This window comes from Anopheles merus, unplaced genomic scaffold (assembly GCF_017562075.2).
Source record: "Anopheles merus strain MAF unplaced genomic scaffold, AmerM5.1 LNR4000119, whole genome shotgun sequence".
Classification (NCBI taxonomy): domain Eukaryota; kingdom Metazoa; phylum Arthropoda; class Insecta; order Diptera; family Culicidae; genus Anopheles; species Anopheles merus.
The window spans coordinates 69931-84495 of NW_024427699.1; the positions used below are offsets into that span (position 1 = coordinate 69931).

The 14565-nt window shown below is 44.2% G+C and overlaps 1 protein-coding gene across 2 annotated transcripts in view; it reads left to right on the plus strand.

The window, feature by feature from the left end:
- LOC121601582 overlaps positions 1-2055 on the plus strand; it is a 49388-nt gene extending 47333 nt beyond the window's left edge. For both annotated transcript variants that reach the window (XM_041930396.1, XM_041930397.1), the window contains 2 exons: positions 661-1263; positions 1442-2055. In XM_041930396.1, coding sequence (XP_041786330.1) covers positions 1166-1263; positions 1442-1865 — 522 coding nt within the window. In that variant the 5' untranslated portion in view covers positions 661-1165 and the 3' untranslated portion in view covers positions 1866-2055. The remainder of the gene's footprint in view (positions 1-660; positions 1264-1441) is intronic.
- Positions 2056-14565: the final 12510 nt, after the last annotated feature.

Here is a 14565-nt window from a genome sequence, read left to right on the forward strand (position 1 = left end):
CTTGGTTTACTCGACGAGCAAAACTGCTGTGTTAAGCATCATCATGTTTCCTTATCACATCAAACAAAAAGTGTTTCCAGACGATTCAACACGCTCAACAAGACACGGATCGCGTTCTGCCCGTCGTTTAATAATGAGCGTGAGCAATCTTCAGCAAAATGATAAAGCAGTTCAAAATAACGCAGACACAACGACCACACACGTGTTCCAGCGAGCTTGAAGCTCGTTAACGCAGGTGTTTTTTTGAGGCCATTATTGAACCATTGGTTTGCACGACTTCTAAAAGAGAGCAAAAAACCCTCAGACGTTCCAGGACTAGCCCGAGCATGAAAACGTTGCCGACGGTGAAGATTTATTTACAATTTCACTTTCCTACAGTTTACAGGGATTTTAAGGCAAAATATGCTTTGGCTGTAATAAATCTTGCCAACGCTAGGGACACAATGGAACGTGCTGATCATTACACGCACAACCGTCAAGTTATGTTTAATCCCATTTTCGTCGGATATCGGCACGTTCGGTTGGGCTGGTTGCTTTAGGACAGTATTTAGATTTGATGATGAAATTTGCTTTTCTTATTTACAGTTCCGATAACTTCTGAATAAAGTGGGTTTTCATTTGCGTTTTCTGTATCTATTTTCTCTCGTTTTATTTACGCAGCCAGCACACCTGTATTGAAGTCACGAAAAGTACAACGACAACAAATTGACACGGTTTGCTGAATTCGTTCCTCTCACCCAGAGCGGTTTGTTTGGATCAATTGAGACCCGCATTTCGATTGACGACAGCAACTGAACCACCCCATAAAGCCTTGACCCAAAGAAAGGTTTCCACATACGCACCCCGACGCTTTGGTAGATGTAGATCGAGCCTTGGAATTTCCCTCGTCTCGTGCTGCTGAGGCAGGTCGGAAGTGAACGATACGGGCGTTGCTTGACAAAAGAGTAGCAGGTTTTCTCGCCAAGCCATCCCATCGCCAGTAGCAACGCGTCGATCATAGAGGGCATACGGTGTTGCGCCACAGCTAGAAAATAGTCTGCACTAGTGTCGTGTTGAGCGAGATCCATCCATTGAGAGCCGTCACCCTGAAACGAGGCACCGGTGCATGGGACGATAAGAACCGTTCGCTTGCACACCGACCCGAAACCCGATGAAATGAGCCGCTATGTGGACCTACATGATGGCAGCGGCCCGAGGTGACCGGGCAATGTCATCGATATCGTCACGTCATCAGAGCAATCGGAATGAGTTTGACTCGCCAAGGTAAGCGGCCGATCAGCTGTCCGATCTGCAATCTCGATCGCACACGCTCCTTTTATGTACCTATCAAAACCGCTTAGCCAATATGCGCCTGGTGCTTGGGACATTCAATTTCAATCGATCTTTTTGCTCTCTATTCTTTCTTACTTGCATCGCGTGCACACACACGTCGTGCCCACAGCATTTACCACTTCAATCGAGTGCAACGACCACTGTACAACACGACGCACCGGGCACCACAGCTCTCCAATGGACCGGTCAGCATTAGTACGACTCCGTTCGGGAGCAACACGATCTACCAGAGCTACATGCCGCAGACCGCTTCGCTCGACAGCTTCAACAGTGGGGCCACGAATCCCAGCTTCTCGACCACGGGTGGCACACCGCCGCCGCCGCCGATCGGTGGATCCGGCCGTGTTGCGCCGGCCACCGGAAGCGGCACCACACCAACGGCCGGGCGGCGACAGCAGGCCGCAGCAGCGTTACCCTTCACGACCCGCAACCGGCCTGAGGTAGCTACGGAGCTGCCGGTCACGCCGAAGAACAACCATCTAAGCCAAGCTGTGATAGAGAGCGAGCGGGGCGATGTTCAGGTAGGTGAATGAGTGTGCACGGGAAAGTGAATCGTTAGTGAATATAGCAAAGTTATGACTTGGCTATGAGTTTGGGAATCAACGTGAAAAAAGCAATGGAAATGGTGAAAAGCTCTGCAATTAAAAGGAGAAGGTGTATAAATTATGTGTGTGGCCATGACTACTTCTTCTAGTTAATGTTTGAAAGTGATGTTGTTAGTAACATTTTATTCGCAATGTGCAATAAGGTGCCGGAAATTGCTTCATTTACTACAAATTTAAGCTCAAATGGATAAAGCAATTCAAAAAATTTAATTAAAATTGACTATTTCCCATTGATTATATACAGATTTTGCCATTTATGTACAAATCGGATTGAAATTTGGTGTACTTACCTCATCAGATTCAAAAAAGTGCAAGGAACAGTTTACGTTTGAGCTCAAACCTTAACATAATTGTTTATGTTTAAGCGGGGTGCAAATTTTCTTTTCCATATTAGTTGTTGGCATATTCGTCAACTGTTACCAAATAACGAGGCCTAACGTTAGGCTTTTAAAATCTCGATTTCCGCTTCCGCATCTTGATGAGCGGTAACACCAAGTCTACCAAGTTAAACATGAAATATTTTACACATGTTACAGGGTTTCCCACGATTTATTGGTCGGTTCCCATCAATTTTTGGTGGGTTCCCATATTTTGTTGATGCGTTCCCACGATTTTTTGGTCGTTTCCCAGAATTTTTTGGTCCAATTGTATTGATATCCAATCGGAAAATACCAATAAATTATGGGAACGAACCAAAAATCTATGGGATACGACCAAAAAATCGTGGGAACGCACCAAAAAATCATGGGAACTGACCAATAAATCGTGGGAAACCCTGTAAGCAAAATTGTCGAGTTATTGGACTTGGGAGTATATCCAATTCATTCCATCACTAAATTACTCATGTTGAACAAGTAACGCATGTAAAATATAAGAATTGAGCATATGATGATGAATAGTATCAGCACTTTTTAAGTTATAGAGAATTGCAAGGTTTAAGGAAGATTCTGTGATGCAGTCGTCGACTCGTACGACTCAATAACATGCGCGTCATGGGATCAATCCTCATATAGACCGTCTGCCCGTAGTAAGGACTGACCATCTACCTGTGTGGTACTGAATATGTCTCAGGACGTTACGCCAAATAGAAGCAGAAAACGGTTTTTTAGGACCAGGAAGTAGTAGCAAGCGCATACAAGTACAGGAACTATATCTGTTATCTATTTCGGTTTAGTAAACAATATTGAACACATACAATGACTATCAGGTATATTCTGACTGTGGAACTGATCTTGAACACACTACTGAATTGTTATTGGTACATACCAGCCACTTCAGAGTTCTGAAATAGATTTCTTATAAGCTTGTGCATCATTTGCTGGATTTTCACGTTACATTTTTCGGAAAACTTCATGGCAAATGTAGGTCGGATTCCAAAGTTTAGTATTCAGTCAAGATGAATTTACAAAAAGAGACTTAACTAATGGAAGAAATTGTAATGCGAACAAGCAAACAATCAAGATTTTCTACGTAACCTCACTTTAAACACGTCTTTGTCCAAATGTGTAAAGCAAAGGATACAGGCTAACATATCTACATTTTTTAAAGACATTTTCAGCCTCTTGGCCTCATTCGCCTGTTCAATCAAGAATTAAATCAAATCTTACAATCTAATATTCTTCTTTACATATTTGCGTCATTAATATCCGGCGCAGCACAAACATTGAAATTTATGCATCAAACATTACTACACTTTGTATCGCCTCTGTAAGACAAATATTTTAATATGTGCAAATAATCGTACATACTAAATTATTGCTCGTCCACTCCGATCCGGTGGCAATCCCACTCCACACAAAATCCTAGCTGACAGTGGTAATCACTAATGAGCGATACATCGCACCCCACCCGTACAGCAGCGTTTAAATTTGCACATCGTGCTAAACGGTGTCTCCATTACGCGTGTGTGATTAATTTGCAACCAATTCAAGCTCACCTTACCATACCCATACTGGCTGCGATAAAGACCGCCGTCCAAGACACCGTTTACGTGCAAACCGAAGGCTTTTCGGTTGGCGTGCAAGCGCGGTACTGCTGCGTTGCACTGCTCGGACCACCACCACTGCTGTGATTGTGCAAGACAGCGACCAGGGTTGCGGCCAACACGCGCCGTGTTGGGTGGGGATTTTGTGCTTCGCCCGCCTCATACAAATCTGTGTATGAAATGTTACCATACCGAGAGGTGATGGTACTCTGTTGCTTTTTTCCTCCGCCCATTTAATGCAGCACATTCATCCAAACCTGCATCTGCCTTCTGCGCGCCGTTTCCTGTCAGTGTGATCCACCACCACCGCGTACCGAAGCGGCACGTGCCTTCGCCACAAAAGAGCCCCCTAATGAAAAACATCAATTTGGTAAATTCAACGCGCGCTCTCGCGCACCGTGACCTCCTGCGAAAGTCCGGCCGACCGCGGGACGAGGCCGCGAGACCTCGATCGATTCGGGGGTTGCGTTCCTGATTAGGTTTTGACTGTCGCGTAATTGGCGCGCATGGAGCGTACGACCGCAAGCTTAACGGGGACAGGGTTATGGGATGGGGACGTGTTTGGATTTGCAAATGCAAATTCCGTGCTGCACTTTGTCCTCCGGCCTGGGGCGGGTTGTTCGCCTGCAGCGTTGCTCAGTGGTGTTAATTTGCAAATGTCATCTGTGTGGCCAACACGATTGCACACAACAGGCACGGGGCGAGTGTACATGGGAGGCGTGATGTAAAATCAGTAGTTCAATGTACGCACGGTAAATCAAACGACGAGCGTGAAAACAACTGCCGTTGGTGGAATCGCAAGAAAGAATACAGGATTTTCACTACATCCACTACTAATTTAAACTAATCGCAGATATCAATAGAACTGGCCTGCAGCGAGCGGAAGGGTGTGTGGATGTTTGATAAATAATCATTTGATTAATCTCTCTTGGGGAAACCCGAACAAGTAGGTCATTTGCTTAGATTTATGTGTCCGATCTGATGATTTGTTTAATAACTGGGGCGGTGTTATAGATTTATCGCTTTTGGTGGTTTGCTGTCTAGCAGCGCACAATTACTGTCATTGTTCTTGCAAATTAGATTACAACTCATTTTAAAATCAGTAAAATTGCACTCAACAGCTAATGGATGGCAAAAATTCAATCAATGTTGAATCCCACTTTATTCAATTGTACTCAAACGTATCAAATAACTCTATACAAACTATAACTTACTTTTACAAGTTTATACAAAGTTACATATGTTGATGACTTTTCGTTTTATAGCCGAATAAGTCGTTGTATTCCTCCATGCTTAAGTAAGTTATTGAAGTTTCTTCCGTAAGAAGACCTTTTGTACTATTATGGTTTTCAGAACTAAATTGATTTAAACTATTTTATCTCCAACTTTGAAATTAAAACATTAAGAAAGCAAGGAATCATAAATATTATTGAGTTGAGAATTATATCAGCTACTGTTACCCCTTTCTAACATGCCAGTCAATGACGAGCCAAAAAGCAGCATTTTCACTATTTATTATATTTTAGAGTATTTGACCTATAAATGCTAGTAGTTAAAAACTATAATCCGTATTCTCAGTACTTTAATTAAAACTGTTCTTTGTTCAAAAAATCCTCATAACACCATCAATCATAAACCACTTGTTATGTGCCGAAGGAATTTCAAATGTCCTTGTTACGTACATCGCTGCATATCACACTCGTCACGCTTATTTCGGCTCCATGGCGATTCCAAGAACCAAGGTTCGTTAATGAACAACATGAAAGCCTGTTGACGACATCCATTCGAAGGTCGATGCTTCGTTTCGTGCTATCAGCGACCATAATGCATAATGAATGGCGCACGGTCGAAGCCTAGTCTCACGGCATTATTGCATGGGCACACAATGCGTATCCGTACGCCCCGTACTGTCATCATCACATTAGCGTTCGGTGTATGCAAAAACAAAGCAAGAAAAAAAAGAGTAGAAGAAAAAGTACACACACAAAATGAAGCTCACCGAACCAGCTAAACCGTTGGCATGCAATTTAATGGGCATAAATTACGACGCTCTAGCGGCAGAGTAAATTTTCATCTTTACCGGCCGCACCATTGCCGCGTGTATCCTTGCTACGCGCAACCGGTTCCGGTACCAACGTTTGAGGGTGGGGAAAACTTCATTTTGAAATATGTGTAATCATCATTTGTATTGGCTTATGATAATTTTCCACTCCAATTTTTCATCCCCGGCGCTCGCATATCGCACACCGCCCCCCCCGGTACCGTTCGCGCTCCTACAACACAGCACTTCCCGTTTCAGGTGTTGACATAAACCGGAAAATAAATACGGAGAAGGAATTACCGTGTGTTGGAGCGTGTTGTTTTTTTTCTTGACAACACCTAACCAATCGACCCATTGATCCGCATGCCATCCACATAGGGTAAGCGTGTTGGGCGAACGTCGACCGAGTGGTGGCGTGATGGAAGGTGTGAACATAAATTTTCGTTATTAATGTTTCACTGATTTCCGATATTCCAGTTTACTCTCATCTTCACGGTTCAATACATTGTTGTAACATACTGTTAAGAGCAATCATTCTTCTCGTTTTTTTTTTGTGTGGGATGGAGAGCGTTTGCTTGACTGTTCCGATACTCACTTACCCACTCACACACCGCCCACTTACTGCAGGAGCAAATAAACCGTCGCAAAAGTTGCCCTTTTTTACGATTTCCTTTAACACAGTCGTAAAATGAGATGCAATTGGCAAAACCGATGAACGATTTTCGAGCCATTCGTGCGTACTTTTAAAATTAGATTAGAGCGTCTATGAAAATGCGTTGTAAAAAGTTTATTCATTTTGCATATTAAAACTGTTCGTTGCGCCGTATACGTTTTTACGTTTATGTTTGTGTTATTTTATTAGTTGAAGGGAATTAAAGATCGCTTGATTTTTGAATAGTGATTAACGAGTTATAGGAATCAGTATTGCAAAATTGTATATAAATTAGCAAATGTGTTTCGTTCTCTGGAAAGCTTGAGAATGGTGGAAAAAGCTCTCTTCAAAATCATTCGTCCCACTGTTTCCACTACACTACAGTTTATTAATGAAAGTACACCATGAATGCGCATGCCCGACGACAGATCGACACTCTTATCTGTGTTCGCGTTTTCCTTTGCCCGGTCCCGTTGCTAGGCGAGAGAAGTGAATGAAATAACGCAGTTGATGAATGAGATATACTTTGCAAATAGCCGGGACACAAATCATTCCGGTTTGAATTTTGCATACCAATTGGAGCGTTTGTTTGTTTGCTTGTTTGGAGAGCTATTCACTTCGTTAGTTGTGGTGCTATTTGACTTTGGAGTTTGCTGGTTGTTAGTTGAATTAGAGATTGTTTTTTGGCTACTACTTCCTGTAAAAAGAGGTTAATAAAAAATCATTTGTTTGCAGATTACATAACATACCATAGCAATAGGTACAGTGGAATACAATGTTTTTATATTGAGTGCATTGAACAAACATTCAACCATTCCTGCTTGATGAATGACCCATCACAATTCGTGGCACCGTCCACACACCACATTTCAGAGAAATGTCAGTGCAAATAAATTGTCATTCTTTTTTTGGCGTTCGTTCATTGTCTCGGTACTATCATTTTAAAATGAACCATTTATCTACAGTTCAGGACCGGAACACTGGGGAATTCGGGGAATACATGACTTTCTGTTTTCGGAACGTTTTGCTCAACATGGGTTGCAATGATTGCTTACGTATCTGGTATATATTTATTTAGCTAGAATTTGTAGTACAATAGAATGTGTAGGGAGTGAACAATACTTGACTTTTCTTGTAAATTGAATATCAAATTTCATTTTAACCAAAACGAGAAGATATTGTAAACAAAAAGAGAACAGAGTCGCTTAGGTTGGTACATATAAACATTGTTTACACCTCTGAACAATATGTGTTCAAATCAAAAGTGTTTTTGGCCACACGATCCATTAACGTGCAATGTAATGGAAAAGTAAAATGAACGTATCCTGTTCCCATGGACCTAAAGCACTGCGCTCCGACGTACAATATTTGACGCGTATTGTTTGTTTAAAGTTTCATGTTGTTTATTGAAGCAAAGTTTGATTCGTTTGGAAATGATTTTAAATCATAAATAGAAAACCTATTCTATGTTGTTTTACATACACATATCTTTCTATTGAACTTGTTCATTGAGTGATGCAATTTCAAAACTATTACTAAAATAACCGTTTGCAAAATATCTAACCCATGAAGCAAAGTGCAAAACAACTGCACGAAGGAATGTTCGCAAAAATGATGATTTTTAGAAAATTATAATGGCAAGTAATCAAATGTTTAAATTTTGAATAAAACACAGCAAATAATTGAAGCCTGAAATGAGGGCGGTAGATTGATTGCCTTTCATTCGACGCAAATCGTAACGTCATTAATTAAGCTTTCGTTATGCATGCTGCTGATGATAGCAACCACGCTTGAGCCTTACCGTTGTACTGTTGTTTCCGACACGTTTTAGGTGCTTCCTTACAAAATGTACAACAAATTGCACGATGTGTGAAGCAATTTCAAATCAACGATAGATACATCAATAGATTCATTCGTCAATTTGATGAGGCGTTCCGACAAACAATCTAACCGCATGGTTCAAACACGCTTAAACATAGCTCTTATTGTATGATGGATCGTATGATCCATTCACATACATTGTCGAAAGAACACATACGAAAAAAAAAACACAGGAGTGATTCAGAAGCAGCATTAGAAATGCATTATTAAACAAGTTCAGTTGAAATTTATCTTTTTTCTTCTACGAATGGTTGATGCAACGTTCTGTTTTGCTCTCAAAGAACAATTAACATGTCCACAGACATCCAGAAACGTATACCCCGCACACAAAAACATTCTACCCGCATGGAGGGCCCTAACACAAAGCAGCTATAATTTTAAGCCCATAATATTCACACACCCTTTCAGACAGGAGCCTCCAGGCCACACGATCTAAACTCATCCCCGGTCTTACGCTCGGGATGAGACGCAAAGCTTCTTTGAACGATAAATTGCGCTTCCGTTCCCCGTAGGTAACACGTCAAGTGAACCGGGCCTAGCCTGCAGGAAATTGTAGTCGTCGTTCGGTGCGTCCTCACTACGATGCAACTTCAGCACACACACACACACACACACACATATAACACACGTATAAACACGCCGTATGACTTCTAGCGTTAAGAAGCTTATGAATGTGGGCCCATTCACGGAATTCAACCTGTTTGGGAGGCATATTTATGGTGAGCAGCACGTTAGCATCGCTAGACACCTCTCCGCAACGATGCGAGCTGCGGTAGAGCGGTACCTGGGCCTTGATGGCTATTTCATTTCTATGGAACTCATTACAGCAGCTGCGAATGTACGTGCTTGTTGACTGATATATTTCCACTGCTAATGATGTCCTTTGCGCAGGATGTTTTGTCTACTTTTCTAATGAGTGAAGAGCGTCGTAAATTGTCGTCTCTATTAAAACTCTATTCAAATGTTGATTTTAGAGAATGAGATGACATTAGGTTTTAGAGGATGTGAATGCTAATTTCGGTTAGCCGAATGAGTGCATAATTTAAGGAATAAATGGCTCGATATCTTTCTTCTGAGAATTATATAACTGATGAAATAGATCAAATTCGTAATGCTTAGCCTTTGGAATTCGTTTCTAGTTTCTAAAACACTCAATCAACCGTTTCTCCTGTCCAACGAACCGACCTGCTACCGTCCTCAAATTGAGTCACTTACACATCTCAAAGCTGTCAAAAGTAAGCGCGAAAACAAACATTCAATATCTGCAGCAGCAGCAGCAGCAGGATGAGGATGATGATAAATAGTAATCGATTGTTCCATTCACACTTCACAACCATCATCTCGGCACCATTCGTCAGCCAATGAGTTATCACTTTTCGTGCAGCAAGTGCAGCACTCGCTCCAAATGTTCACCAAAAATCCACTCTCGCCTTCACACTACGGCGAATATAGAGATAATTTCACACACATACACTCGGCAAGCAGCGCGAGATTGGCCAAGAACGTTTTCAAGTCTGTAAAGTCGATAAGAAGCCACCGGATGTTGGTTCCGGTGTGCCGGAAGCGTGACTTCCACTCATTCGCAGCTGCCATTGAACCATCACAGTCACTATCAGGAGGGCTCATACTTCCCCGGTATCTCGGCCTGCCCCCAATCCACCTTTTCCCCTATCCTCGAGCCCCAAACGATGAAACGAAACGAGCGAAGGCTCCCGTTTTGAAGGCGAGTGTGTAGTTGATCCGTTCTGATGAAGATTAATGTTTTCCCGTTTGTTTGCGTTCGATTTTGCACATTCCTTCAGTGCCAACGCTCGGGAGGAGGGCAGTGAACTTTCACCTCCCTGCCCCGAGCTGGCAACGTTGCCCTTTACCCTCCAGGTCTGGGGTAGGTCAGGAGTGCTTCATCTTGAGGGCACGGGGGGGGGGGGGCAAAAAGAAGCATAAGGATAATTCCATCGCAAACAGCACTTCTACAACCAGTCAAAGGCTGCACTTTTCGCTCCATATCTTCGCCCCAGAATATTTACCCACGGAACCGAACGTCGAACGAACGGACGAGAAATTCGATCGAGAATCAACTTGTCGATGAATTGTGCTATTTCCACTTTGGTGGGCATTCGCAGCGGACACGGCACAGCCGTTTGGCATGTTTCTTGGAAAAAACGCAAAACATTCACCGACCGACCGAATCGATTCCCCGATACGTCCTCGAGCGTTAATTGTGTGTCCTTAAGCGGCTGCAGGCAAATACACACCACAGCCTCCGCCTGGCCGTGAGTGGGTGCTGTTTCCCGGAAGGAGAACTGAAAGAAAGAAGAAGAAAAAAACGCGTCCACTGCAAATCAATCCTCCCCTCCCCCAGACGGAATCGGAATCGGATCTGATCTAACAACGATTTCTGTTTGCAATGGTAAGCAATGGTTGTGTATGCTGTGTGCCTTTCCGATTGTGATCATTTGCGGTAAATAAACTCAACCTCCGAATGTGCCCGGCGCCCGGCGGACACACCGCTTTTTTTTCGGGGGGCCTGGGACATTGATTTTTCGGGCGCCAGCGCGGCGCTCTCGGTTTCGCTCGCGTGGGATCGGCGGGCGGGTTGGCGCGCACGGGCGCTTTGGCGAGACGAAGCCCACCCAAGCCCACCCCACACACTGCTCGGTCCGAAATTGATTGACAACGGCTTGATGTGACTGCGGCTTTGCTGATGATGAATTTTCGTCGACTCGACTCGAGAGCTGGGTGGGCGTTGGGCTGTGGGCTCCCGAACGGCTGCCCGGAACTGTAGCCGCAGCAGTGGGCAGGGTCGAGCTGGACGCTCGGATTTTCATTTGCTTTCGGGATTGTTTCTTTCCAATTCCTGCAGAGATGTCGTTTAATCGTTATTTACACAAAACGTTTCATGCTCGAACGTGTTTAAGTTTTCATTCAAGCTGTGCTTTTCTCTTCCTAATTCTGATGGCATTTTCGTTAAAAAGTCGTTAGTCAGCTTTAAGCTTTTCCCCCATCAAATAACGTGTTTTTTTTTTGTTCAGCTCCATTTCCACCGACACTGACACTGCATTCCATAGCGCTACATTATTATCGTTCCCTGCGCCCGGCACTGATCTTTTGTTTGATAGACTCTCGACAAAGTGGAACACAGCAAGGAAGCATTGGCCCAACCGATTTCCGTGTCCCAGCAGGGTGACGGTGGAGAAATTCGAGAAGAGAATTCCTTCGCGCGCGCACGCTTTCAACCGTCCATCCAATCGTGGGGGGCTAAGCCTTTCTGTGACCAAAATTCTTGCTGACCAAAACGTGCCGGATGAAAAGTTTCCTCCCTGTCCATTGTCCGTTTGTATGTCCGTCGCCCCGTTCGTACTGCTTCGAGCTGGTCGACGGATTTAGGTTGACCGGACACATACTGCGCGATGAGCCGTGTCCAAAAACGGACACTGCCGCCACACCGATAAATGGAAAGGTTTGAAATTGCAAGAAACCTGGACTGGAGAGCAGCAAGGCAAGGGGTGAAATGTGTTGCAAAGAAAGCAAGCATAAAATATTATCCATCCTTTCGTTCTTTCTCCTGTGCCCTACTGCGGACTCGGCTATCTAAAGGAACAAGAGGGAACAAACACACCACAGTAGCAGTAGCCATTCCACGACCACGGTAATCGTAAATCATTTCCAATTTAACCGCCTCAAACTCTCTCTCTCTCTCTCTCTCTCTCTCTCTCTCTCTCCCGCTGACGGGCAACCCACGACGGTTTCTCCTTAAAAATTCCTTTCCTTTATAGCGAGACGTTTTAGTCGGGCGAAAAGTTTGAAAGCGTCTGAAAACAGTCTGGGGGGGGGGGGGGGGGGGGAAACAGCCACTGTCTAAAAGCTGTCATCCATTCCATGCCAGTTAGCGTCGTACGTAACATTTCTATTCTAAAAATCTTCATCATGTCTTTGTCTGCGTTCCCTGAAAAGGGGGGAAAGCTTTTTGGGGTGATCTCCTTTCCTGCTGCACACGGCCCTCATAAGATCAATTCACGCAAAGTTCTCTGTTTACCAGCAGTAAAGATGTCAACCCGCGCGTCTGTCGTCTCGTCTCGTGCCACTAATCGCGCTACGCTTGATCCGGTTTGCGTACCATCGCGCTCCCGTTTGCGAAAGGGTTCGGTAGACCATCCGGTGTCCACATTGCTAGTTCTGGGGGTCGAGCTGGGGTCAAACGAGCATTAAAAAAACCTTCCAAACCTCTGAGGTGGGTTAGTAAGCCTCTGGTGAGGAAGGGGTATGATCTACAATTGCTGTCGGAGTTTGCGGTGCCAAAGCCCGAACGGTGCCAAACCGCGATGTACGCCAGGTTGAGTGGCTGAAGGGGCGGAAAGGGAGCAAAATTATGATCGTTTTTAAGCCGAGGTTGTGTAGCAAACGGTTATTACGGAGCTCGGAGTATCCATTAGCTTCCGGCGGATTGTTGGCAAGCTTGACCCACATAAGTTTTCATATAGCCTGAGCAATGAGAATCTATTCTACCGAAGAATGGAAAGATTTGCTGTTGGCTTCAATTATGCTTAATTTTTTGGTTGTAATTTGAGCTTTTGAGCTTTTTTTACGGTAAACCTCTCTCCTACAAAATCAAACCCATGTCTACCGTGTCATAGTTGAAATTTAATTTTATTTGCAAACATATTTTGGCTTCTTCTCACAAAACTCTGCCGAAAAACCAAAGTGCAGAGGTCGTTAAATTTCGAAGATTTCACGCTCGTGGATCTTCCTGCTCCAAAACCTATGCCTGGATTTAATTAATGAAACCAAACATGCGCCTCTGATGTATGAAAGAATCCCTAACAAACCTCACCGGAAACTTTTTCGATTGTCGGCAATCCCGTTCCGCGTACTTGGGTGCCACAATTTGGCCCCGGTGTAATTGAAGCGCTCTTTTTTCCAATCTGTCCTTGCCACTAGCATTTGCTTTTTACCGTGCTTTCCCGTAAAACACCCCCCCCCTCGCCTCCGTTCCCGTGACGATTGTATTCGGAATTTTAAAAACTTTGCTCCTTTCAATTAGAACTTTTACCTTCGCCTCAAGAGCCGTTACCGTGGAGTACGTGTGCAAAACACAGTCTGTGCCGGAAGCGGCGCGAAAACCCCATCTGGAGCAGCGGCGTAAACCCTGGATTCAAGGGTCACATTTATTCAAATGGTGTCACGAGAATTGCTCTCGTTATCCGCAGCTGAGGGGAATGCTTACTGCATATGGTCGGTAGTAGAACAGGGAATCCTCGGTAGCAACGCCACATATGAGAGCTTATTTGGAACAGCTGGCTCGCAGTTATTTCTTTCACTTTGGCTGGCTCGGTGCCGTTGCAGCTCGGCAGAGAAATTGCGTAAAAAATGTGGAATGAATTTTGCATATTATTGTATGTCCTAAACGAATGTCCATTCCGTAGCTCTGTCATATTGGGAATTAAATTTATATTGTTTGTTTAGTTTTTAGAAGTAACAAACAAACAAGCGGCGCATTTCATCATCCAACCCTTTCATACCAATTTATCTAGTGGTTTTAGCTGATTCTGGTGAACCATTTTCGTTCTCTTCGTCGTAACGAAATGGGGGCTATTTTTCAATTTCAATCATTGTTCTTTTTATTTTTTCTCACTCTCTTGGCGGCCCCCCCCCCCCCCCTCTTTTGCCAAGTGGGTCGCGACTGCCGTGTTTTTGCACCTAATGCTCGCCTGCAAATAAAAAAAAAAGCGCCACTAACCATTGCATATCACCTCGCTGGGAAAGCGAAGCGCTTCGCTGGAAAACCGCTACAATGCGGAAAATGAATTTATAGCCGGACGGAAGCTGGGTTGTGTGGCGAGAGTCTGGTGAAGTGGTGCCGGGTGGCGCATAAAGCGTTGCGTTTCAGCGAAGCGCTTTTGCGTGAAACCGGGCGCTGCGGAGTCAAACGGGACGGCAAATGTTTTGTTATCCTAGCCTGCCGCTTCACGTCACAACACTCCCCACGCAGGACGCACTCAAGGAAGCTGGCTGGATTGTAGCGTAAGGGGAATGGATGAATGCTCCGCCCGGGTTTTGTCATTTCTGGTCC